We start from the raw sequence: 24,883 nt of genomic DNA, 5'->3' as shown, positions 1-24,883 counted from the left end.
CTTCCATAACCCCTGAATCTAAGAATTGTTAATGCCGGTTTGAAAATGAGAAAGCAGTTTCACAGAGGCTAGGTTACCTGCGAAGGTCGTTCAATTAGTAACCAGTTTCGTCAAGACTGCCAGTTTCCTGGCTCCCAAGTTCCCATTGTACCTTTCACCTGGCTCCTGGTCAAAAAAAGGATGTCAACTACTGAACTAGATTAGGTAAAGAAAAAGGTAGTTTCTCCTTCCCAGCAGGCTTGATGGTAGCCCTTTCCCAACCCAGTCCCTGTCCCAAGGGTCAACCCCCGCCCCCATCCTGCCTGCTGCCGTCTGCCCAGGTTCTCCCTCCCACTCCTCCAGTGAAATAAAACCCTCTACCAGGCAAAAAAAAAAAAAAAGTCTTTTAGCAGAATTTGATTTTCAAGGAGAGTTTTCGTTTTTTTTAATAAGTGCCTTTTCTGCAGAGAGAAATCAAAATGAATCATGTGCCAGTTTAGAGTGGCAGTATAGTTATCTTTATCTCAAATTGCAAAATTGGAAGGATCTTATTTTCTACAGCCAAAATATTTGAAATGGCAATTTATGTCCCTAAACCACACAGTTCAGTGTTTATGGGATACTACGTGATCTGAGCGAAAATGAAGTAAGCGGAAGCACATGGTGACCAGCAAAGCAGTAGGAGCTCAATATATTTTTATTGAATTATTAATCCCAGGGCAGTGATGATTGTCAGTCCCTGTTTATCAGTCATCTGGAACTAGGAAGGGAGGGTTCTCCCATACCATTTCTGCCAACTCTAACCCTCTTAGGCAAGAAGAGACAGATTGTTTTCAAATTCCTGACGTTACAGAGCTTTGAAATCCGTGTCAGGAGTCGATCCAGCCGGCAGATGCTGAGAAATGCTCCATTCACATGGATAGACCCTGTAGCCAGATTTGCTCTATATCGTCTTGCTTCCCAGAAATGTGAAGCGGGACAAAGAGAGCAGCAAAGAAAGCTATAAACTACAGAGGGAGAGGAAAATATCTACTGAAAAGCAACACAGAGAAACTAAGCAGTTCTTGTTTCCAGGCCCCCTCCTGAGGCCCACTCCCCCCTCTGCCCTCAGGCTGCGGAGGAGGCCTTGGCCAGCTTCCAAAGAATTCCTACCACCCCCCCCCCCTTTTTTTTTTGCCTTAGAGTATATCTCTGTAAATTGCTACCATAGGAACCTTGACTAAGCCAAAACCTTGTTTAAAAAAAATTAAAGTCTGAAATGGAAAAACAAAAAACAACAACAAAAAATCCCATTGGCTGAAACAGGAAAAAAAAAAAAAAAAAAAGACTATATACCTGGAACATTTGGAGAAATATATGAAGAAAACCAGAGAACTTTAAAGACATAAACAATGACCTAAATAAATGAAAAGTCAACATGTTCCTGATGAGAAGATTTGATATTCTAATGATGTCAATTTAATGCAATTTCCATCAAAATCCCGATGTGGAGATTTTGGAACTTAACAAGTTGATTCTGAAATTCCTCTGGAAGACTCACATGAGCACAGCCAAAACATTTTGAGGGTAAAAAAAGAGTAGGAAGCACTAATAGGGTCCCTGCCCTAGCAGTAGCAAAATGTCCTGTAAAGAAAGCAGCAGTAACCACGGCAGCATGAAACTGACAAAGAGGTAGTCAAAAATGGTTAGATCAGTAGAGCACAACACCGAAATAAGCATGATTATACAGTTTGTTTGGGTTTTTTTTTGCTATACGTGATAAATTGACTTAATGATAAAAATAATGAGTTGTTCAGTCGTTTGAGGACAATGAGCTGTCCTAAAATCGGAAATACTCAGCTGCACCTTGCAGGCATACGACTAAAACCTCCCAAAGTTAATTGTGTGAGGAGAGCAGTGAATTGAAAGCAGCTGCCACTGGTAGCACCCATGACACCTTTAATTTCCCTGGGGTAGCCTCTACAAAATGCTTGTGATCAAAGGCGTTAAGGAAAGGCAAGCCGGTTACCAGCTTAGGCGGCAGGGGTGCAGCTCTGGAAGGGAGGAAAGAGTCCTCATACGAGGATGACAGAGTCAGAGGTGCCCGGGTGGCTCAGTCAGTTGAGTGTCTGACTCTTGATTTCACCTCAGGTTGTGATCTCGGGGTTGAGATCCAGCCCCTCCTCGGGCTCCGCGCTAGGCTTGGAGGGAGTCTGCTTGAAATTGTCTCTCTCCTTCTGCTCCCTCCTCCCCTACTGGTGCTCTTTCTCTCCTTCTCCCTTTCTGCTTCTCCCTCTCCCTCTGCCTGCTGCTCCCCCTGCTTGTGCTCTCTTTCTCTCTACCAAATAAATAAAAAAATCTTCAAAAAAAGAGACAAAGTCAGCCACCAAGAGAATACAGACCTCAGAGTCCTGTCCCGCTTGTTTCTGATGACTTCAGAGCATGCAGACCCCTAGAGCGTTGTCCACAGGGGAACAGAAATAACAACTCATTGTTAGGACAGGAGCCATCATCTTAGATCTGGACCTCACTTCTGTGGTGCCCCAGCCTCCTGCAGCAGATCCGATGATGGAGACCTAAGGATTCCTCCAAAATGAAAAGTTCACACCTGAAATTGAGTTGTAGGGAGAGTGAAATTGGATGATCTACTTGTTTCATTAACTAGGTATCTTCATGGAGTGGGGGGGTGGGGGGATGGGGCAAGTGGAAAAGAACGAAGAGGTGTGACTATCACCTGCAAAAACAGAGTTGTGTTAAGGAGTCTGCCCTTGAGCGGCATCCCCATGCCTGGTACAGACAGCACCAGGACCCAGTGGTCAAAGGCAGCAATCTCACTATGTAAGCTTCCACACATTGATTCTCTTGGCTCTGCTACCAGACCTAGCCGCAAAAGACTGCCCAGGAATTGGCCCGGTTACCAGAATCAAACATATGGAACAAATCAGCAGCATTACAGGAGGTCTGGCATGAGGACGCTGCGTTAGACCGTGACCAAGCGAGCCCATCAGAGCCTGATTCCAGGAGAGACTGAACACAAGGCACACGAAGGGAAAGCCAGAAGGCAGAAGCCAAACTCAGCTCAGGATAAGAGAAGCCAGGGCCTGAGAATGGCTGCCTGAGAAGGCAGCAACAAAATAACAGTATCGCAGTGACCCAGCAACAGCTCAGAAAGCCCAGCCTGGGGAATTTTGCAGTTCTGCAGAAAATGAACTGAGGGAGTCCCTGAGCGGCATTGTAGTAAACCCAAGGTGGCCTGAGAGTGCCTTTAAGTCTTTTCATTGTCTCTCCTGGAAACCGCTGGGATCATATGAGAAGGTTTCAGAAGTGTTGCAAGGAAGATGGGAACCTTGCGGTTAAAGGAAGAGATGAACCAAAAGCTATGTCCCTCATTCAAGCCGCTTGGCAAAGTGCAGAAGCTGGCTGGGGAAAGAGGAAGGGAGGCAGCTGAGAGAAGAGAGGAAAGCAGGCAGGATCCCAGAGAGGAAGAAAACATTCATTTCAGGCATAACCCCCCAGAAGCCCTGTGGGCAAAATTGGGTACATATGTGACACGTGTCCTCCATCCCAATTCTTGCTGCACACAGGGTTGGAGAGGGGAGGGCCACGGTCCCCAGCAGGGGAGGCAGCTGCAAGTGCATTAGCCTAAGACCTGCAGTGGGGGACAAGGAAAACCAAGAAAAGTGAGATCAAAGGGCTTCGGGTGTCCAGGACCTGGGGAAGGGGAAAGGCAGTGACTGCTTTGCAATCTCAGAGCCTGGGTGGAACGTCAAAGAGTGAGAGCAGCCTTTCCTTCTCTCATTTGTTCCACAAATATTGACTAAGCCCTGACTGTGTCCCAGATCCTGTGCTGGATTCCCAGTAAATAAAGGAGACAACAACAGTATGGCTCTTGTTCTCCAGAAGCTGGCAGTGAGGTGGAAGGACAGACACCAACAATCACATTTCAACATTGTGTTCACTTCCTATTGTTGTTGTAACAAATTACACCCAACTTAGTTGCTTAAAACAGCCCACATTTGTTATCTTACAGTTCTCAAGGTTAGCAGTCCAAAATGGATCTCACTGGGCTAGAATAAAGGTGTGGGCGGGACTGCATTCATTTTTGGAGATTCTAGGCCAGAAATCTGTTTCTTGTCTTTTCCAGCTTAAAGGGGCTGCCCACTTCCTTGGCCCCCTTCTATCTTCACCCCCAGCGGTGGCCAGTTGGGTTTTTCATCACATCAGTCCCTCTGACACTAACTCTTCTTCCTCCCTCTTCCACATTTAAAGACCCTTGTGATTATGTTGGGCCCACCCAGATAATCCAGGACAATCTCCATATTGTAAGGTCGAGCTGTTCGGCAACTGTAACCGCATCTGGATTCTTAATTCTCCCTTGGTATCTAGCATAACATTCACACAGCTTCCAGGGATTAGGACACTGACCTCCTGGAGGAAGGGACGAGGCCATTATTCTGCCTACCATCGACATTGGTGTTATGGTGGAGAGAGGCCTATGGGAGATGGTTCCAGTCCCAGATTACAGACGGAATACAAGCTGCAGCCTTTCCTTCCCATCCCAGCTGGTTAGAAATGAAAACATACAAAAGATAGAAAAATAAGTAATACAGGAGCACCTGGCTGGCTCAGTCAGTAGAGCATAGGACTCTTGATCTCAAGGTGGTAAATTCGAGCCCTACATTGGGTGTGGAGATTACTTAAAAATAAAATCTCTTAAAAAAAGTAATATAAATTCATAATCACCCTGGACAACAAGGAGAGCCCTTGGTGGAGCATAAACCATGAGAATTCCGAGAGCTAGTTGGCAGGTAGGAACTGGTCAGAGAAGAAAACCACAGCCCAAAATGTGCAGAGCTACAGACTGACCACCACAGGAGTTGAAAACAGCACCGAAATCACTCCAGGCTCAAAGAGGGTGGATCCTGGGGGCTTTGGGGCTCAGAAGTTACCAACAAGGCACTGATGACTAAGGATGTCACGACAGGCACCACCAAGCATGTTAACCACGCCACACACTCCCCCTTCTAGTCTCCTGGGGCTGAGAAACTCCAGCAAGATTACCTGCCTCCGGGTGAGAGCAGTGTTTAGGAGATCATTAGGTGAAAGGAAGGACAGCAGTGGTCTTGATGGCTGATGACACCGAGGAGGAAAGGGAAGCACCGTTTGCAGAAGAGGAGCAGCCAAAATACCCCCCATCGTGATATGCCCCCTGCCAGCTATTGACAACATAGCACCATCGCACCAGGACGTGGTCCCATCCCCCTTTTGTTAAGGAGCATAGACATGGAGAGCACAAACGGTCGGGAAATCTCAGATAAAAGCTGAGCTTCTAAGGAGCAATTACCAAACATAAGAAGAAAATCAACATCTTGAAAGAGCTATCAAATCCAGCGTTGAGAAGAACTTTTGCCCAGTGAAATAGCTCATAGAGCAAGAACAAGACTTCAGAATAATTATAAACATTCTTGGAGGCAAAGGATAACACATGCATTTAAAAAAAAAAACTGAAAAACTGAACATGCTTACAAAATAACAAAAACCCCTCAATAGAACAACCCAAATGGACACTGTTTTTATATCACACAGTACAAGGCAAAATGCGAACATGATTATTCATGTACTCATTTCGTATTCAAAATATGAAAAATTGAGCGTGATTATGAAACAACAAAAACCCTCCAACGGAACAACCAAAATGAGCAATATGGTTTTTTTTTTTAAAGATTTTATTTATTTATTTGACAGACAGAGATCACAAGTAGGCAGAGAGGCAGGCAGAGAGAGAGGGGGAAGCAGGCTCTCCGCTGAGCAGAGAGCCCCATGTGGGGCTCTATTCCAGGACTCTGGGATCATGACCTGAGCCGAAGGCAGAGGCTTTAACCCACTGAGCCACCCAGGCGCCCCGAGCAATATGTTTTTGTATCACACAGCACAGGACAAAATACAAACATGATTGTTCATTATGTATTTCGTGTTGAAAATAGGAAAACGTGAGCATGATTATGAGACAACAAAAACCCCTCAACAGAGCAACCAAAATGGGCAATATGTTTTTGTATCACAAAGTACAAGACAAAATAAGGAAAATATTTATTGAAAGGAAAATCTAAGATATATGGACGACCAATTTAAAACTTTGAATATCAGCTAATAAGAGTTCTGAAGTAGGGGCACCTGGGTGGCTTAGTGGGTTAAGCCTCTGCCTGAAGGCTCAGGTCATGATCTCAGGGTCCTGGAATTGAGCCCCTTATTGGGCTCTCTGCTCAGCAGAGAGCCTGCTTCCCCTTCTCTCACTCCGCCTTCCTCTCTGCCTACTTGTGATCTCTCTCTGTCAAATAAATAAATAAAATCTTAAAAAGAAAAAAGGGGCTCTGAAGTAGATGGGTGGCTGGGTGGCTTAGTTGGTTAAGTGTCTGCCTTCAGCTCAGGTCATGATCCTAGGATCCTGGGATCTAGCCCCATGTTGCGAGCCCCATGTTGGCCTCCATGCTCAGTGGGGACTCTGCTTCTCCCTCTCCCTCTGCTCCTTCCCCTCACTCTCTCTTCCTCTCAAATACATAAATAAAATCTTTTTTTTAAGAGCTCTGAAGTAGAAAATACAATATGAGAGGAAGTTTTTATTTTTTTTAATTTATTTTTTTTAAATCAATTAACTCAAGTATAGTGTAGTATTAGTTTCAGAGGTAGAGTTCAGTGATTCCTCAGTTTTATATAACACCAGGTACTCATTACATCACATGCCCTCCTTAATGCCCATCACCCAATTACCCCAATCCCTCATTCCCCTCCTCTCCATCAACCCTCGGTTTGTTTCCCTTGTTTTTTTTTGTTTAGATTTTATTTATTTGTTTGACAGAGTGCGCAAGAAGGGGGAGTGGCAGGCAGAGGGAGAGGGAGAAGCAAACTCCAACTCAGCAGAGTCCAACTTGAGGCTCATTCCAGGACCCTGGGATCACAAAATGAGCTGAAGGCAGATGCTTAAATGACTGTGCCACCCGAGAGCCGCTCTCAGTTTGTTTCCTATACTTGAGAGTCTCTTACTGTTTCTCTCCCTCTCTGATGTCTTCTTGTTTTATTTTTCCCTCCCTTCCCCTACGATCCTCTATTTCTTAAATTCCACATATGAGTGAAATCATATGATAATTGTCTTTCTCTGACTGACTTACTTTGCTTAGCACAAACCCTCTAGTTCCACCCACGTCATTGCAAATGGCAAGATTTCATTTTTGATGGCTGAGTAGTATTCCATTGTATATACACACAACATCTTCTTTATCCATTCATCTGTCGATGGACCTATGGGCTCTTTCCACAGTTTGGCTATTGTGGACATTGATGCTATAAACATTGGGGTGCAGGTGCCACTTCAGATCACTACATTTGTATCTTTGGGGTAAATACCCAGTAGTGCAATTGTTGGGTCGTAGGGTAGCTCTGTTTCCAACTTTTTGAGGAACCTCCATACTGTTTTCCAGAGTAGCTGCACCAATTTGCATTCCTACCAACAATGTAAGAGGATTCCCCTTTCTTCATATCCTCTCCAACATTTGTTGTTTCCTGACTTGTTAATTTTAGCCATTCTGACTGGTGTGAGGTGGTATCTCATGTGGTTTTGATTTGTATTTCCCTGATGCAAAGTGACATTGAGTATTTTTTCATGCATCTGTTGACCATTTGTACGTCTTCTTTGGAGAAATGTCTTCTGCCCATTTCTTTATTAGATTATTTGTTCTTTGGGTGTTGAGTTTGACAAATTCTTTACAGATTTTTGGATACTAGCCATTTATCTGATAAGAGATTTGCAAATATTTTCTCCCATTCTGTTGGTTGCCTTTTGGTTTTGTCGACTGTTTCCTTTGTTGTGCAAAGCTTTTTATCCTGATGAAGTCCTAATAGTTCATTTTTGCCTTCGTGTCCCTTGCCTTTGGAGACATGTCTAACAAGAAGTTGCTGCGGCCAAGATCACAGAGGTTGCTGCCTATGCTCTCCTCTAGGAGTTTGATGGATTCCTGTCTCACATATAGGTCTTCCATCCATTTTAAGTCTATTTTTGTGTGTGGTGTAAGAAAATGGTCCAGTTTCATTCTTCTGCATGTGGTGGTCCAATCATCTCAACACCGTTTGTTGAAGAGACTGTTTTTTTCCCATTGGATATTCCTTCCTGCTTTGTCAAAGATAAATTGACCATAGAGTTGAGGATTCATTTCTGGCTTCTCTGTTCTGTTACACTGATCTATGTGTCTGTTTTTGTGCCAGTACCATACTGTCTTGATGATCACAGCTTTGTAATAGAGCTTGAGGTCCAGAATTGTGATGCCACCAGCTTTGGATTTCTTTTTCAACCTTCTTTTGCCTATTTGGGGTCTTTATGGTTCCATACAAATTTTAGGATTATTTGTTCCAGCTCTGTAAAAATGTCGATGGTATGTTGCTAGGGATTGCATTGAATGTATAGATTGCTCTGGGCAGCATAGACATTTTAACAATGTTTGTTCTTCCAATCCAGGAGCATGGAATGTTTTTCCATTTCTTTGTGTCTTCTCCAATTTCTTTCATAAGTGTTCTGTAGTTTTCAGAGTACAGATCCTTTACATGTTTGGTTAGGTTTATTCCCAGGTACCTTACAGTTTTGGGTGCAATTGGAAATAGGATCGATTCCTTAATTGCTCTTTTTTCTGTCTCATTGTTAGTGTACAGAAATGCAACTGATTCTATATCCTGCCATTTTTCTGAATTCTTATGAGTTCTAGCAATGCTGGGGTGGAGTCTCTTGAGTTTTCCACATAGAGTATCGTGTCATCTTCAAAGAGTGAGAGTTCGACTTTTTCTTTGCTGATTTGGATGCCTTTTGTTTCTTTTCGTTGTCTGATTTCTGAGGCTAGGACTTCTAATGCTATGTTGAGCAGCAGTGGTGATAGTGGACATCCCTGTCCTGTTCCTGAACTTAGGGGAGAAGCTCTCAGTTTTTCCCCATTGAGAATGATATTTGCTGTGAGCTTTTTGTATATGGCTTTTTATGATATTGAGGTATGTTCCCTCTATCTCTACACTGTGGAGAGTTGTAATCAAGAAAGGATGCTGTACTATGTCAACTGCTTTTTCTGCTTCTATTGAGAAGATCATACAGTTCTTGTCCGTTCTTTATTAATGTAGTGTATCACATTGATTGAGTTGTAGATGTTGAACCACTCTTGCAGCCCAGGAATAAATCCCACCTGGTCGTGGTAAATAATCTTCTTCAACTACTGTTGGATCCTACTGGCTAGCATCTTGATGAGAGTTTTTGCATCTGTGTTCATCAGGGATATGGGTCTGTAATTGTGAGAGGAAGTTTTACTCAAATAAATAAAAGAGGGAAATGTCCCAGGAAGAAAAAACCATGAACCCATCAAATGCCAATCAGGATCCTTTTATAAAACCAACATGCAGATCTATTGTGACACAGTGGTAGATGCCAGGAATGAAGGAAACCCTGGGAATTTCCGGTGGGGGTGGGGGGAGATGAACTACAAATTTATGACCATTGTATCGACAGGAAGTCTCTCATTGAAAAGCAGAGGCAAGGAAAAAAAGGGAGAGAATTTTTAAAGTTCAGAGGAAAAATCTCTCTCTTTTTTTTTTAATGAAAAGTGGCCTTTATTTTTTATTTTTTAATATATTTTTAAGGAGGCTCTCTGTCCAATGTGGGGCTCGAACTCACAACCCCAAGATCAAGAGTTGCATGCTCTACCAACTAACTCACCAGATGCCCCAAGAGGAAAAATCTCTTTGAATCTAGAATTACGTACACAGCCCAAACATGATTCAAGCATGAAAATAAAAAGACTTGGGGCACCTGTGTGGCTCAGTGGGTTAAAGCCTCTGCCTTCGGCTCGGGTCATGATCCCAGGGTCCTGGGATCGAGCCCTGCATCGGGCTGTCTGCTCCACAGGGAGCCTGCTTCCTCTTCTCTCTCTCTCTGCCTGCCTCTCTGCCTACTTGTGATCTCTGTCTGTCAAATAAATAAATAAAATCTTTAAAAAAAAAAAAAGAAGAAGAGAAAAAAAAGAAAAGAAAAAGACTTTTTCAGTTGGGAGTGGACTCCGGAAGTTTAACATTTATAGACTCACTGTGAAGTAAATATAAAGGAGGGTAGATAAGCACTAAGAGAAAAATGAATCTGAGAGGAAGAAGTGAGGGAGCTAACAGCAATGGTAAGCAAAGATCTTAGCAAATTCATTCAAACTAAAAAGTAGGAAAAAATAGGCAGGCAGACCCACACAGGAGGGAGGGAGTTAAAAAAAGAAATAAACGATAAGATTGGAGGAGTTGGCTAGAAAGGGCTGGAGGGTAAGAGAGGAAGTCTACAGGGCCAAGCCCCTCCGCCAACATGCAAGATTTGCAGAATTTTTTTTTCTTAAGTAGGCTTCACACCCAAAGTGGAGCTTGAAAGCAAGACCCTGAAATCAAGAGTTGCATGTTCTACTGACTGAGCCAGCCAGGGGCCCCAGAATTTATAGAATTTATAGAGTGTAAAGACCTGGGGCACCTGGGTGGCTTAGTTGGTCAAGCGTCAGACTCTTGATCTCAGCTCAAGTCTTGATCTCAGTGTTGTGAGTTCAAGCCCCACACTGGGCTCCACACTGGGCATGGAGTCTACTTTAAAAAAAAAAAAAGTGAAGACTAAAAACAAGAAACCTGAAAACAACCAAAGTGATGATGTATCAAGAAATAAATTGGCCTTGACAGAATTAGTTAAAAATGAAATAAAAGGCAAATCTTCCAAATGCGACAGGCCTGCAGTTACAGTCTTTAAAAGCGCACGCACACCACGGCGAAGGTTTCCTGCTCTTAGAGATATATTCCCTTGGTTGAGGTGCTGACCGCCACATCACTGACTGTAAGAGTCTATGCAAGCGAACACGAGTGCAGAGGATCACATGTAATTCAACCTTCAACTGGAAAAATTGTGAGTGACCTTTTCAAAGAGACAAGGGAACATGGGACTGTCCCTCTGAATGAAGCCACAAGAGCTTTGAGTGATGACAAATTAAAGTCATTTGCATGTAGAGGGGACAGAGTGGGGCATTCCTTTCGTAGGCAGTCTCAATACATCTATGGAGAAAATCAGCCACAGGATGTTCAGATTTTGCTTACAACAGTTTCAGCAACAGCTTGCGTTTAGATGATGAGGAGTCGAAACCATACAATGACCCAACAAATGCTGAATTTCTGGAATCTGTTAAGAGAAGGGTGACTCTGCATGTATGCCTGAAATCCAGCAACTTATATTAGAAATCTTTTAACATGACATTACTGGTGGCAGAATATTTCAAAAAAGAGACTCCCCGGGGCGCCTGGGTGGCTCAGTGGGTTAAGCCTCTGCCTTCAGCTCAGGTCATGATCTCAGGGTCCTGGGATCGAGCCCCGCATCGGGCTCTCTGCTCAGCAGGGAGCCTGCTTCCTCCTCTCTCTCTCTCTCTGCCTGCCTCTCTGCCTACTTGTGATCTCTGTCTGTCAAATTAATACATAAAATCTTTAAAAAAAAAAAAAAAAGAGACTCCCCTTGAACTTCAGTGACTGGCTTGTGGTGGCCAAGTGAATTTGGATATGGAGGATCATCAAGGTCAAGCATACCGAAAACCTAGAATAAGGTTCAGGGCTTTTAATGGAGAAAGGCAAAAACTTGGAAGCCTTACCCCTGAAAGAGCACACCTTCCTCCCCAGAAGTCGAGGAGAAGTCACTACTTAATGTAGCTGTGCTTATTCATGATTCAGGGGCAACAATAAAAATTCAAACCCGGGACGCCTAGCTGCCTCCATCAGTAGACAATGCGACTCTTGATTTCAGGATCATGAGTTTGAGCCCTACGTTGGGCATAGAGATCACTTAAAAAAAGTTTTCAAACCCTTTAGCCAAAGACAGTCATTTGATACAAAGATTCAATAGTGTTGAATCCCCAGGTTCCTGGATGTTGGGGATTTTTTTGTACAGTCTTGTCCCGAATTTGCGACTTAAAAGACTTTATTCTTGTGACTTCATTTCCAGAGAGCTGATGAAAAGCCTACCACAAGAAGCAGATATTCTTAATACAGATGATCCTGGAACATCGTGAGGGTTAGGGGTGCTGACCCTTCCCTCCACAGTTGAAAATCTATGTATAACTTTGACTTTCCCCAAACTTAACTACTAATAATGTATTGTTGACCAGAGCCTTAATGATAACATAAAGGTGATGATCATGTATTTTGTATGCTATATGTAGTATATACTGTATTCTTTTTCATAAATCTGAAGAAAAAAATTGTTGATAAGAAAATCATAAGGAGGAGTGCCTGGGTGGCTCAGTTATTAAGTGTCTGCCTTTGGCTCAGGTCATGATCCCAGGGTCCTAGTATCGAGTCCCACATGGCGGGGGGGGGGGGGGGGGGGTGTCCCTGCTCAGCGGGAAGCCTGCTTCTCTTTCTCCCACTCCCCCTGTTTGTGTTCCCTCTCTCATTCTGTCTCTCTGTGTCAAATAAATAAATAAAATCTTTAAAAAAAAAAAAGAAAATCATAAGGAAAAGAAAATAGATTTACAATACTGCACTGTTTATCAGGAAAAATCTATGTATGAATGGACTCTCATAGTTCAAACCCATGTTGTTCTAGGATCAACTATACTATGATGTTTGAGCAACTAAAATAATATTGCTCTTATCCATGAAGCAGAGGGTAGGAAGGATTATGTGCCATTTTAATATAATAAAATACTTCCAGCATTAAAACAATCGAATTATTTTTATTACTTAAGTACATTTTAATACTTAAATACATTTTATACATAAATACATTTTGGTCCTATTCTGTCTTCCAGCCTGAGTATAGATAATATTGGACTAGAGATGGATCTTGAGATTACTGTGTTTGAGTTTTTAGTTGCAGGGTGGGCTTGTGGTGATAGACTTTTTTTTTTTTTTTTTTCAGTAAACTCTACACCCAACATAGGGCTCAAATTCATGACCCCACGATCAAGAGTGTCACGCTGTACTGACTGAACTAGCCAGGTGTCCCATGGTGATTGATAGCTTTTAAATATCGAGTCAACCCAATCTGTTACATTCTCAATATTAATGTAATAACACCTATTTGCAGAAAAAGGGAACAAAACCCCCGTTTTGATGAATGCATTTGGTAGAATTTGCACTAAACTTCCTTGATGCTTCATTAATCAACAGCCATTAAGAAATCACTTTATGAAATTAAGTTGAAAGTTTTTCTGTGCTATATACCAGAGAGTACCTGTATTCTGATTTTGAAATAGTTTGATCATATAATAATTATTTCTCTCGTTTAGATTCTTTAAAAAGATTTTACTTATTATTTAATTGAGAGAGAGAGAGAGAGCATGAGCAGTGGGAGTAGCAGGCAGAGGGAGAATCAGACACCCTGCTGAGGAGGGAGTGAAACACAGGACTTGATCCCAGGACCCTGAGATCATGACCCAAGCAGAAGGCAGATGCTCAGCTGACAGCCACTCGGGAGCCCCTTCTATTTAGTTTTTATACATCCTTTTTACTTATCAACTTAGCTACATTACTAGTATCAAAAAATACAGTTTGGCATTGTATTTTATAGATCTGGGATGATCATAAACCAGAAATAAAAGGACACAAATTCAGCAGTCCTTGAGAAGATGTGATAAAGAACACTTGATTTTTATTTATTTATTTTTTAAGGTTTTATTTTTACTTTTTTTTTTTAAATTTATTTATTTATTTTACAGATACAGACAGAGACAGGCCCTGCCCCTGTGCGCATGTGCACGTGTGAGCAGGGGGAGGGGCAGAGGGAGAGGGAGACAAGTGAACTCCCCGTGGAGTGGGGAGCCCGACAGGCATTCAATTCCAGGACCCTGAGATCACGATCTGATCTGAAATCAAGAGTCAGATGCCACCCAGGCACTCCAAGCTTTTATTTTTAAACAATCCTTACACCTAACATGGGGCTTGAACTCACAACCCTGAGACCACATGTCTCACCCTCCACTGACTGGAGCCAGCCAGATGCCCCCAAGAGTACTTTAAAATGGAGTTATTACGGCGCCTGGCTGGCTCACTGGGTTAAAGCCTCTGCCTTTGGCTTAGGTCATGATCTCAGGGTCCTGGGATTGAGCCCCACATAGCACTCTCTGCTTGGCAGGGAGCCTGCTCCCCCCCCACCGCCTCTCTGCGTACTTGTGATCTCTCTCTCTCTCTGTCAAATAAATAAATAAAATCTTTTAAATAAATAAATAAGTAAATAAAATGGAGTTATTAGGGTGCCTGAGGGTGGCTCACGGATAAGCGACTGCCTTTGGCTCAGGTTGAGATCCCAGGATCCTGGGATCAAATCCCGAATTAGGCTCCCTGCTCAGTGGGGGGTCTGATTCTCCCTCTGCCCCCTACTCCTACTGCTCATACTCTCTCTCTTCCTGTGTCAAATAAACAAATAAAATCTTTAAAAAATAAAATGGAGTCATTACAGTCTCTCCCAGAGCCTGTCCTTATCACATTCATTTATTCACTCAACACAGGGGGACCCACAATTTCTAGGGTACCCACTTTATACACTGAAAACTGTTGTAACTGCTCAGTATATTCTATTCCAGGACAAAACTAGTGTAGAATCTCATGAATGTTTTTTCTGTTAGACACACCGGATCTAAGGACTGACAGCATGTTTGCATTTCTGCTGAAGCCAAGCATTTCGTGGGTGAGGCCGGCTGCATCAGGAACAACAGAAATGCTTTTTCTTCTTCCCAGATATGACTTCATCTTCGGTCTCTACCCCTCATTAATAATAAAGTAATAGTTTCCTATCACTGCCATAACAGAGAACTACAAGTTTGGTGCCTTAAAATAACACAGATTTTCAATCTTACAGTTCTATACGTGAGAAGTCCACCATGGGTGTTGCTAGACTAAAATCAAGGTAGCAGGGATGCCTGAGGGGCTCAGCCAGGTCAGCGTCTGACTTCAGCTCAGGTCACATGATCCCCAGGTCGTGGGATCGAGTCTCGAGTCAGCCTCCTTGCTCAACTGGGAGTCTGGTTCCCCTCCCCTGCCACGGCCTGCCCCTCCCCCTGCTTGTGCTTTCTCTCTCTCTCTCTCTCTCTGACAAATCTTAAAAAATAAAATCAAGGTTGACAGTGGGGTTGCATTTTTCTCAGGAGGCTGTAGGGGAGAATCACTTCTTACCTTTCCAGCTTCCAGAGCCTGCCTGCATTTCTTGGCTTGTAGCCCCCCTTTTGCACAGTTCAGGCCCCCCTCCCGTAATCCCATCTCTCTGCAACAGCCAGGGAAATTTCTCTGTGTTTATGGGCTCATGTGATTAGATTGGCCCACTGGATAATCCAGGATTATGCCCCATCTTAAATCTGTAGGAACCTCATTCCACCTGCAAAGTTGAGGGGCCTTTACCATGTTAATTAACACATCACAGCTTCCTTCTGGTTGCTCCAGGGGAAACCTGTCCTTCTCCTCTTCCAATTTGCAGAGGCAGCTGGTGTCCCTTGGCTCAAGACCATATCATGGCAATCTCTGCTTCTGGTCTTAAATCTTTTACAGTTTTGATTCTCTTGCTTCCCTCTTACAAGGACCCTTGTGATCACACTTTTTAAAGATGTATTTATCTATTTCAGAGACAGGGAGAGGGGCAGAGGGAGAGAGAGAATCCCCTGCAGGCTCCTCGCTGAGCAGGGAGCCCAATATGGAGGTTATCTCTCTCCGCCCCAAGATCATTACCTGGGCAGAAATCAACCAACTGAGGCAGCCAGGCTCCCCTCCTTGTGATTATGTTTAGCTCACCCAGATGATCCAGAATAATCTCCTCATCTCAAAATGTTGGATTTCATCATATCTGCAAAGTCCCCTTCATCATATAAGGTAAACTATTCACAGATTTGAGAGTTAGGACATGAACATTTTGGGAGGGCCATTATTCTGCCTGCCATAGCTGACCTTTGCCCCCAAAGTCTGCATCCAACCCATATAAACGTATCCCATCCAAAGGTGCTCAAAAGCCTCAACCCATGACAACATCAACTCAAAGTCCAAAATTTTATCAGAATCTCACCATTGGGGTGCCTGGGGGGCTCAGTCTGTTGGGTGGCTGCCTTCAGCTCAGTGATCCCAGGGTTCTGGGATCGAGCCCCACATGGGGCTCCCTGCTTCATTAAGGGTCTGCTTCTCCCTCTCCCTCTGTCCCTCCCCTACTCCCTGATCTTGTTCCCTCTCTCATTCAAATAAATAAATAAAATCTTTAAAAAAAGATCTCACCATCTCGAAAGTCCCAAATCTCATTATTTAAATTACTTGACGTTCGGTGAGGACTTGAGTATGATTCCTGGGGCACAGTTGCTCTCCTTCTGTGCACTTGCAAACCTACAAAACAAGTTCTCAGCTCCCAGATATAAGAGTAAGACAGTTCTAGAATAATAGTTACAGATATGTCCATTTAAAAAGCAGAAAATGGAATGAACGAAGGAGCCACCAATGTCCCAAGCAATGTAGAAACCCAGCCAGGCAGGCAGCATTCATTAGGCTTTAAGGCCTGGGGATAATCTGTGGCTCCCAGCTCCATCCTATGGGCCTGAAAACTCCGCAGCAGAGCAGGCTTCCCTTTCCCACGAGAGGCACCGCGCATTTGCAGCTGAGGCGTTTTGTCAGCTGGTTTCCTGCCTGTAGATGAGCAGTTCTTTTGCACCTGCTGTGGAGTGTTCTGGTCTTAAATCATCTTCCTAAGTTCTTTTTAGTGAATTCCTGAAATCACTGTAACTTTTTAAAATGTGTAATCAGGGGCACCTGGGTGGCTCAGTGGGTTAAAGCCTCTGCTTTCAGCTCAGGTCATGATCCCAGGGTCCTGGGATCGAGCCCCGCATCGGGCTCTCTGCTCAGTGGGGAGCCTGCTTCCTCCTCTCTCTCTGCCTGTCTCTCTGCTTGTGATCTCTCTCTCTCTCTGTCAAATAATAAATAAATAAATCTTTCCAAAAAAAAAAAAAAAAAGTGTAATCAGGGTGCCTGGGTGGCTCAGTTGGGTAAATGTCTGCCTTCAGTTCCGGTCGTGATCCTGAAGTCCTTGGTTCAAGTCCCATGTCGTCTCCCTGCTTAGGAGGGGAGTCTGCTTCTCCCTCTCCCTCTGCCTGCTGTTCCCCCTGCTTGTGCTCTCTCGCTCTCTCTGCAAATAAATAAATAAAGTCTTTTAAAAAACTATAATCATCTCAAGAAAGATTATGTCACAATGAGCAGAAAGACAACCATGGGTGAGGTCAGTCATTTTGCATCTGCTTATCAATAAAGAATGTTGTTGGGGGAACAAAAAAAGGACAAGACTTTCAGAGATTGGAAGTGACTGGGCAAAAAAAAAAAAAAAAAAGACGGCGGGGGCGGGTGGGGGACGCCTGGGTGGCTCAGTCGTTAAGCATCTGCCTTTGGGTCAAGGTCCTGGGATGGAGCCCCCTACCAATCAGGCTCCCTGCTCAGTGGGGAGTCTGCCCCTCCCCACTGCTTGTGCTCTTTTGCTTACGTTCACACTCTCTCTCTCTGAAATAAATAAAATCTTTTTAAAAAAATGACAGAAAGAAAGAAATTGCCATCTTCACAAGTGTCCTGGGGCTGGATTGTCTTCCTTCTCAATGGACACATTTTCATCTCCTCAGCTGGGCGAATTTGAAGAAGAGTGGCGAGGAGAGGCCACGCACCACGTATCCTAGAGGCGGAACCAGACTCCTGGAGTCCCAATCCTGGCTCTACCACTTATTAGGGATGTGACTCTGGGTAAATGTTTAATCTCTCTGTACCTCAGTTTTCTCATCTGTGCAATGGGTATGGCATCGGTGCATGCCTCATAGAATAGTTATGAGGATTGCATGCGCTTTTACTTGTAACCTATCCAGCACATAGTAGGTTCTGTATATGTGTTTGTTATCTAAATACTTAAATTAAGAAAAGAAGATTATTTGGCGTGGAGTGTGTGATTTCTAAGAAGAAAAAAAGAGGTAAAAGGTAATAAGGACTGGAAATAAAATCAAAGAAAGCCCCCAGAACATAAAGTAAACGAGTTTCAGTCCAATGCATAAGGCATGGTACCATTTGTGGGGGGGGAATCTACTTCTACAAGGTATGTGTCTGTACGTACGTAAACTCACAGAAATGTGTCTGGCAGGATACTTAGCTCTCTAGAGGGGACAGACGGGCGAGGAGAACCTCTTTGTTATTTTCCACAGCTGAATTGTTACCATGAGAACATATCTATGTGTTCTTTGTTTTTTGGGTTTGTTTTTTGTTTTTTTGTTGTTTTTTTTTTGCAAATCAACGTTCAAGAACAAAGCCCCCAGGAAGCAATGAGGAAGAGTGGCCAGGTCCCCATCTGGGAGTGAAGGGAAGTCACAGAATAGATGACATCAGACCTGGATCTTCAAGGAGGCATCGCCTGAGGAAAAGAGACTGCTGAAGCCAGGGCAGCCAGAGAAGAAAATGATGTGTTTGAGAAAGGATCGGAATTTATCTGAGCAGAGTTCTGGCCTGTGTGGTTGGACGGGAAGAGGAAGGGAGGGACAGGTCTGAGACTGGGCTGTGGGGATGGGTTTAGGGTTGGTTGGGAAGGGCTGCTAGACACACAGAGGGGGGTTGAACTTTGTGGAGACGACTTTTTAAGCCGCTATGGGGCATGATTACAAAAGAAGTATCCTTTGGCAGCCAGGTGGCAAGTGGACCAGACAGGTAGGGAATGGTTGCTTGGGGACTGGTTAAGGAGACTGCTGCACTGCCCCTGGAGAATTGCCCCGCAAATGACAGAACAGGGTCTGCAAGTGACAGAATAGGGTCTGCGTAGGGATGGAAGAAGGGCTGGGTTTTAGAGAGAATTAGGAGGAGGCATCCACAGTACCTGCCCTCAGCATCAACTCCCCATTTGTGTGGTAACTGTATCCTGCTTTGGGGGACCACCTTTTGTCGCCTTTGACCTCTGTGCTTTTGGCTCTGGGCTCCAAGGGTAGGACACAGGATGTAAGTCATTAAGGCATTCTGTCTGCTTAGCCACCTTTCCTGGAGCACATGATCCCAAGCAGGACAATCAGGGACACCAAGACCTATTCTGGGACATCCGCAAGGCAACTCCCTCCTGAGACCAGGTGTGAGACAATGGGAACCTGAAAATGCTCAAGCCACCGTGTGCCCGAAGGAAGGGGAGCCTATAGCTGGATCTTGGCAGCATCCTTGGAGCCCCAAATGAAGCTAAACCTTAGCCAGCTGTGGCCACAGACTTCTCACAAGCCAGTGATTTTTAAATTCAGTTCAATTTAATTTAGTTTGTCTAGCAGGCCTTCCCAACCGACCCTAAACCCATCCCCACAGCCCAATCTCTTGCCTGGGTGGCTCAGTTGGTTAAGTGTCGATCCTCAGCTTGGGTCATGATCCTGGGGTCCTTGCTCAATGCGGGACTTGCTTCTCCCTCTCCCTCTGCCTGCTGATTCCCCTGTTGTGTGTGCTCGCTCTCTCGCGCTCTCTCTCTCTGACAAATAAATAAGTGAAATCTCTTTTAAAAATTAATTTAGTTTGGCTTAAGTCAGTTTGAGTAGCATTTTCCATTCAAACTGAACTGAATTAAGAGTATTCAGCATTTCTAATGATTAGCCCTGGGAACAAAGAGCATCTCTGAAATCTATTGCTCTTGGTCTTCTGGTAGTAAATAAGGACAAAAAGATGTCCTTAGCCACTGTCAGGCCCTCTTAGGGAGAGGAGGATGTGTCGCTCTGATTTGCTAAGTTAACAGAATTTAATAAGGCTTTCGAGATTCTGGAAGGGGTGGTCCAGGCCTGTGTGACTACCAGACTTTGGGATTTCACAGAATTCAGCAGCAAAGTTACAAAGACAAATCTTAGGGACCAAATTAGAATCCCAAGTGGTTTGTTGTTTTCGTTTTCTTTTTTTAAAGATTTTTTTAAAGAGAGAGCAGGGGAAGGGAGAGGTATGGGGAGGGACAAAGGGAAAGGGAGAACAAGAGACTCTCAGGCAGATTCCCCACTGAAAGCAGAGCCTGTCCCAGAGATCATGACTTGAGATAAAACCAAGAGTCAGATGCCCAACCGACTGAGCCACCCGGGCACCCCCAAAATTGCCAACTTTTAATTTTGGTAAGTAATCATAAAAGAATATATCATGAAATACCATAAAAGAAATAATATTTTTGCTCTCTGTCTCTCACACACACATATCGACACATACACACACAGAGAAAGGATAACTTTCAAATAAAGCATATCCCTTTCCAATGAAAACATCCGACGGGTTTGTAAAGGACACTACCTTGTTCTCACGGTTCTCTCTCTGTCTCAGGTACGAGAAAACTTTTTACCAGCAGTGCCTAGTGGAGAACGCTGTGCCCCTCGATAGAGCCCACACCCCTCAGATGTCATCCACATCCCTGGGATAGGGTAAGTCTGAGCTACACAGGCCCAGGCCTAGGAGGAGGATTGCAGATCCCAGGGAAAGGCCTCTCTCAAGGTAGGGAGGCTCTGGCAAGGGAAGCCAGACAGCAAGAGCATGAAGCTCGGAGAGACTGGAGGAAATCTCATTCCCACCACTGCCCGAGTCCAGCCAGCCCTCTCGCCAGTCCACCACCTGAGTGGGGACCCCAGGATCCCTGAGTACAGACTAGTTGCAGTGCTGGGTCTAGAGGAGGGTGCTGGGAGAGACTGGGGACTGTGAACAGGCAGGGTCCCACCTCTGGAGCAGCAGCGGCCTCGCTGAGGTTTCAGCATCAACAGAGACTGGGGCCAAGCTCCAGAGTGTGGCGTGGGCTGCTCTTTTGTGCCCTGAGGAAGAGTAGCTCCTTCAGCTCAGCTCAGAGAGGGGGAAGACATTAGCCTAAGGGTGACGGGATGGAAGTCTCGCCCCTCCACAGCCCCTTCCTAGGGCAGGCACTTACCCACCCAGTGAAGCAGGGTTCGTAGGAAGGAGACGCTGACAAGTCACCGTTAGCAGGCATGTGCACTGCAGTCGTGCGGTAACTATCAGAAAGTGCTCCAACTTTCAGTCGGAGGGACCTGAACACCCCCGTTTTATAAGGGAGACTGGATGGAAGCTACTGGGAGAGAGCCAAGACCCTGGGGCAGGGCAGGAGGACAACCAGATGGAGGGGCCGGGGGAGAGTGAACAAAGCATGGAGGAAGGCCAGGGAAGCAGGCCCAGACAAGGCAGGCAGGAATGGACTGATGGGAAACACAGTGGGAAAAGTACTCTCTGCACCCCGCTCTGGACACAGAGTGTGTGTACGTGCATACACGGACCCTAGAGCTTGTTTCTCCAGTAGTAGGCTCTGCTCTTCCAGAGCGTTCTCCCTGCTCTCTGCCCTTGTCAACTTCCAGGCCCTACAACTCATCTGTCTTTGCCTTATCTCCCACCCAAGTTCCTGAGAAACCCAAGATCTAAGCTGCTCGGAATGTCTGTCTCCAGTGAGGCCCTGAAAACCATCATCCCCAGCCAGTCTACAACTCCCCTGACCTTGAACTAGGGGTCCATCAGCTCGGGCAGAGAAGAGCAGGGGTTCCAGCGGTCTCCGGAGCAGCCACCAACAGCTCAGAACACTTTGTGTCTTCTGCAAGAGTTGCAGCTTCCCACCGGGAGGCATACCCAATCCCAGCTCTGGAACTCCACGACTTCAAGGTCGAGTGAGGCTGTGTGACCTGAGATCCTATGATCCCATGCTCCTGGGGCCCAGACCTGCCCCCCACCATATCAGAGAAGCCAGAGGATGTGTGCCAAGTCATATGCACTGTGCTGTTTATTGTCCCATGTTACCCATGGGACAGGGGAGGGATGGGGAAGGGAGCCCTGGGGCAGAGAGAGACGGAAGGAGGGGGCAGTGGGAACCAACCATTTTCTGAACTCTGCCCTTTCTTCCAGCTGGTGATGGGTGCGGACTTGGCTACCAGCAGGACGCCATCAGATACAAGCACAGTGTTGTGTGAGAAGGTTGGGCACCGTCTCATACTTGAAAGAGTAGCCGCCATCTGTGGTGGTACGGACACGTAGGGGCCTCATGGTCCCAGGGAGGGCAGCACAGCAGGGCTGTGCCCCTGGCAACAAGGAAAGAGGTTGGACAGGGGTGGGAGGAACCCCGGGCCCCGGCAGGGACAGGTCCAGTGGGGCAGACAGCCCACATCCCCCATGGCAATAATGGAAGATGAAACTGGGTGGGTATACAATCCACTGTTCCCAGCCCAGCTCCTGGAAGGAGATATTGAGCGCGGCTCTGTGACAGTCGGCATAGGAGGCAGGTTCCTCCGGAGGCCTCTGGAGCAGACGCAGAGCGGCGGGAGACCAGGGCCAGGGCAGCGGGGGAGTGGAGCGTCTGGCTCGCTCCCCCACACTGGGTGGCCTGGCCCGGGTGTGGGCCACCAGGAAGGGTGTGGCCTCGGGCCCGGCTGAGCAGGAACAGAGAGGGCAGCGGAGCAGCAGCACCAAGACCGGGTTGGTCAGCAGAGGGAGGGCAGAGGGGGAGAGGTGCAGCACCGCCCAGCGAGGGGGTGCCTGGCCCAATGACATGGGCACGGCCATTGGGACCCCCGACGACAGCGCCAGCAGGCTTAGCAGGGGCCCAGAACTATTGGAAGCCACTTTGCTCCGCCTGTCCAGTCCCGTGTGGAACCACAGGTGGGCTGAAGTCACTTGGCGGCTGCGCATGTGCTGGGATGGCCGGAACACGTATGTGAAGAGGCCGTCCTCCGCCTCCGGGGTCAGCTCTCTAGCCACTGGCTGGTCCGTGCACCTGGCACCTGCAGGAGACAGAGGGAAGGAAGAGGGCAGCCCCGACCGGGAGAGCCTGGGACCTCTCCTCTTCCCCAATGGCAGGGACGCGACTGCTGGCCACCAGCCAGCCACACTCTGAGCGCTCTGCCCACTCACAGAAGCTCTCCATTTGTTATTTCATCCCTAAAGGACTTAAAAAATACAAGATGTTGCCAACTTCTTTCCAAAATGGTTTTACCAATTAATATTCCCGTCAGCCACGTATATAAGAGGCCCTGCCCGCCCTTTGCCAGAGCTTGGCATCGTTAGACCTAAACGTTTGTTCACCGGTCATGTGAAACGGAATCTTGAATGAAGGTACCTTGAATGCAGGGGCATTTGTTTTATTCCCCCAGATAGCTTAAAAAAAAATTTTTTTTAAGATTTTATTTTTAAGTGATCTCAACACCCAACATGGGGCTCAAACTCACAACCCCAAGATCAAGGGTCACATGCTCTCCTGACTGAGCCAGCCAGGCGCCCCACCCCGTGTATCTTTTTATATTGTCAGAAATGCTGCATGATACAGTCTTTAAAACAACTCCGCGTTTAGGGGCACCTGGGTGGCGCAGTCTGTTGAGCATCCTACTCTTGGTTTCAGCTCAGGTCATGATCTCAGGGTTGGGGGATCGAGCCCCCCACTGGGCTCCACACCAGCATGGAGTCTGCTTGATATCCTCTGCCCCTCCAGCTTGTGCTCTCTCTTTCTTTAAAAAAAAAAAAAAAAAAAAAGTATTTTTTTAAATTCCACTTAAAAAAATAGGTTAACATTCGAAAGAAAAAGTGGCAGGGGTGGGGGGTTGGGAGGAGAAAGCATATCACCCAGGATAGAAGGCAGTGCTTTCTAAGAAAGGCAGTTGGCGTCCTTCCACGACAGGTACGAAGATAGGGGAAGGACTAGAGATTGGGACGACACTGTCCCACGCATTCTCTCATTTAAAATCTCACAATTGATCTATTCTGCGGATAAGGAAACAGGGTGACAAAGAGGAAGGGACATTTAACTACTAAGTGGCCAGGCTGGGATACCGCCCGATCCCAAAGCCGCCCTGAGTCACTGCGCTGCACAAAGCACAAGACCAAGGCACAAGGAGGAAGGAGCTCCTCTCTGAAGCAAAGGATAAACCGGATTACGAGAAAGTCCACCTGGAAGAGGGCTCTACTGGTTCTGTCAGTGGAACTGCAAAACACACATATGGAGATGAAAGGCAATTTAAGAGAAAGTAGATTAATTTCCTGGAAAAGTTTCCCAACAAATCTTACCCCTGCATTTCTGGTATCTTTTCAAGTCTCAGCTAATTGGGACAAAAGAAACAAGGTTTGAAGTAGGGAGCAGAGGCAGCGGAAGAAGGAAGGGTGAAGGAAAGGGGCCCAGACCCAAATGTCTGTCTCTAGAGACTCTTGGTCTCCCAGATGAACGTCTCCCAAATGCCTCCCCTGAGCCTTGCACCTTTTCGCTTAATCCTGAGAGGTAGGCATTATTGCCCATTTTTGGGTGAGGAGACGGGAGATTCAAACGCAGACCTGTCTGGCCATGGAGCCCACGCTGTATGTACCACACTGCTTCTCCAAGTCGCCCTGCCGGTCCCCACCTTCATTACCTGTAGCTGGGAAAAGGATGGCCTGGGAGACATCCTCCTCCTCCCTGGGCTCAGAGCCCCTGCGCAGGAAGCCCCCCTGGGCATGTCTTCGGAGCAGACGCCTGCCTCCAGGATCCCCTCCTTCCCCGGCCAGTGTGGGGGGCCCCAGAGCATCCAAGAACAGGGCCCTCACCTTGGCCAGCACAAGTGCCCGGTCCAGCTCTGGCCCATGGCAGCCATGCCCACTCTTTGGGGATAGCAGCAAGAGGAGCAAGAGTGGCAGATGGGGCGACATAGCTCACCTAGCCCTGCCAACTGTGAACCCGCTCCCTGCCCTGTGCCCGTTCTGTCAGGGTCTGCCCCCTGCTTCCCCACTCTGCCCTCAGCATCCCACCTCGGGTCCTCTTCTACCCTTTTCATCCTGGTCTCCCCAGTCCTTCCCACGCCCTGCAATCCAGAGTGGCCCCTGCCCATGGCATTGAGACCTCCTATCTCTGACGCAGATGTCTGTGGCCCTGAGCCTTATCTTCCACTCCTGCCAAGTGTGTGGGGGAGGG

General features: G+C 46.2%; 1 protein-coding gene and 1 pseudogene across 1 annotated transcript; one reads left to right on the top strand and one right to left on the bottom strand.

Annotated features, from left to right (window-relative positions):
* The first annotated feature begins 9,381 nt into the window (after positions 1-9,381).
* On the top strand, positions 9,382-11,243 carry LOC125095518 (UBX domain-containing protein 2B-like; annotated as a pseudogene).
* Positions 11,244-21,721: 10,478 nt separating this feature from the next.
* Positions 21,722-24,862, bottom strand: INHA (inhibin subunit alpha). The gene is made up of 2 exons (XM_047721100.1): positions 24,348-24,862; positions 21,722-22,733 (listed from the first exon to the last, which is right to left on the bottom strand). Exons 1-2 carry the CDS (start codon positions 24,619-24,621, stop codon positions 21,901-21,903), a joined length of 1,107 nt encoding a protein of 368 aa, XP_047577056.1. The 5' UTR covers positions 24,622-24,862; the 3' UTR covers positions 21,722-21,900.
* Positions 24,863-24,883: the final 21 nt, after the last annotated feature.

Source organism: Lutra lutra, chromosome 3, assembly GCF_902655055.1.
Source record: "Lutra lutra chromosome 3, mLutLut1.2, whole genome shotgun sequence".
NCBI lineage: Eukaryota > Metazoa > Chordata > Mammalia > Carnivora > Mustelidae > Lutra > Lutra lutra.
Note: the sequence above shows the minus strand (reverse complement) of the source record. Positions and strands in the feature narration are given on the sequence as shown.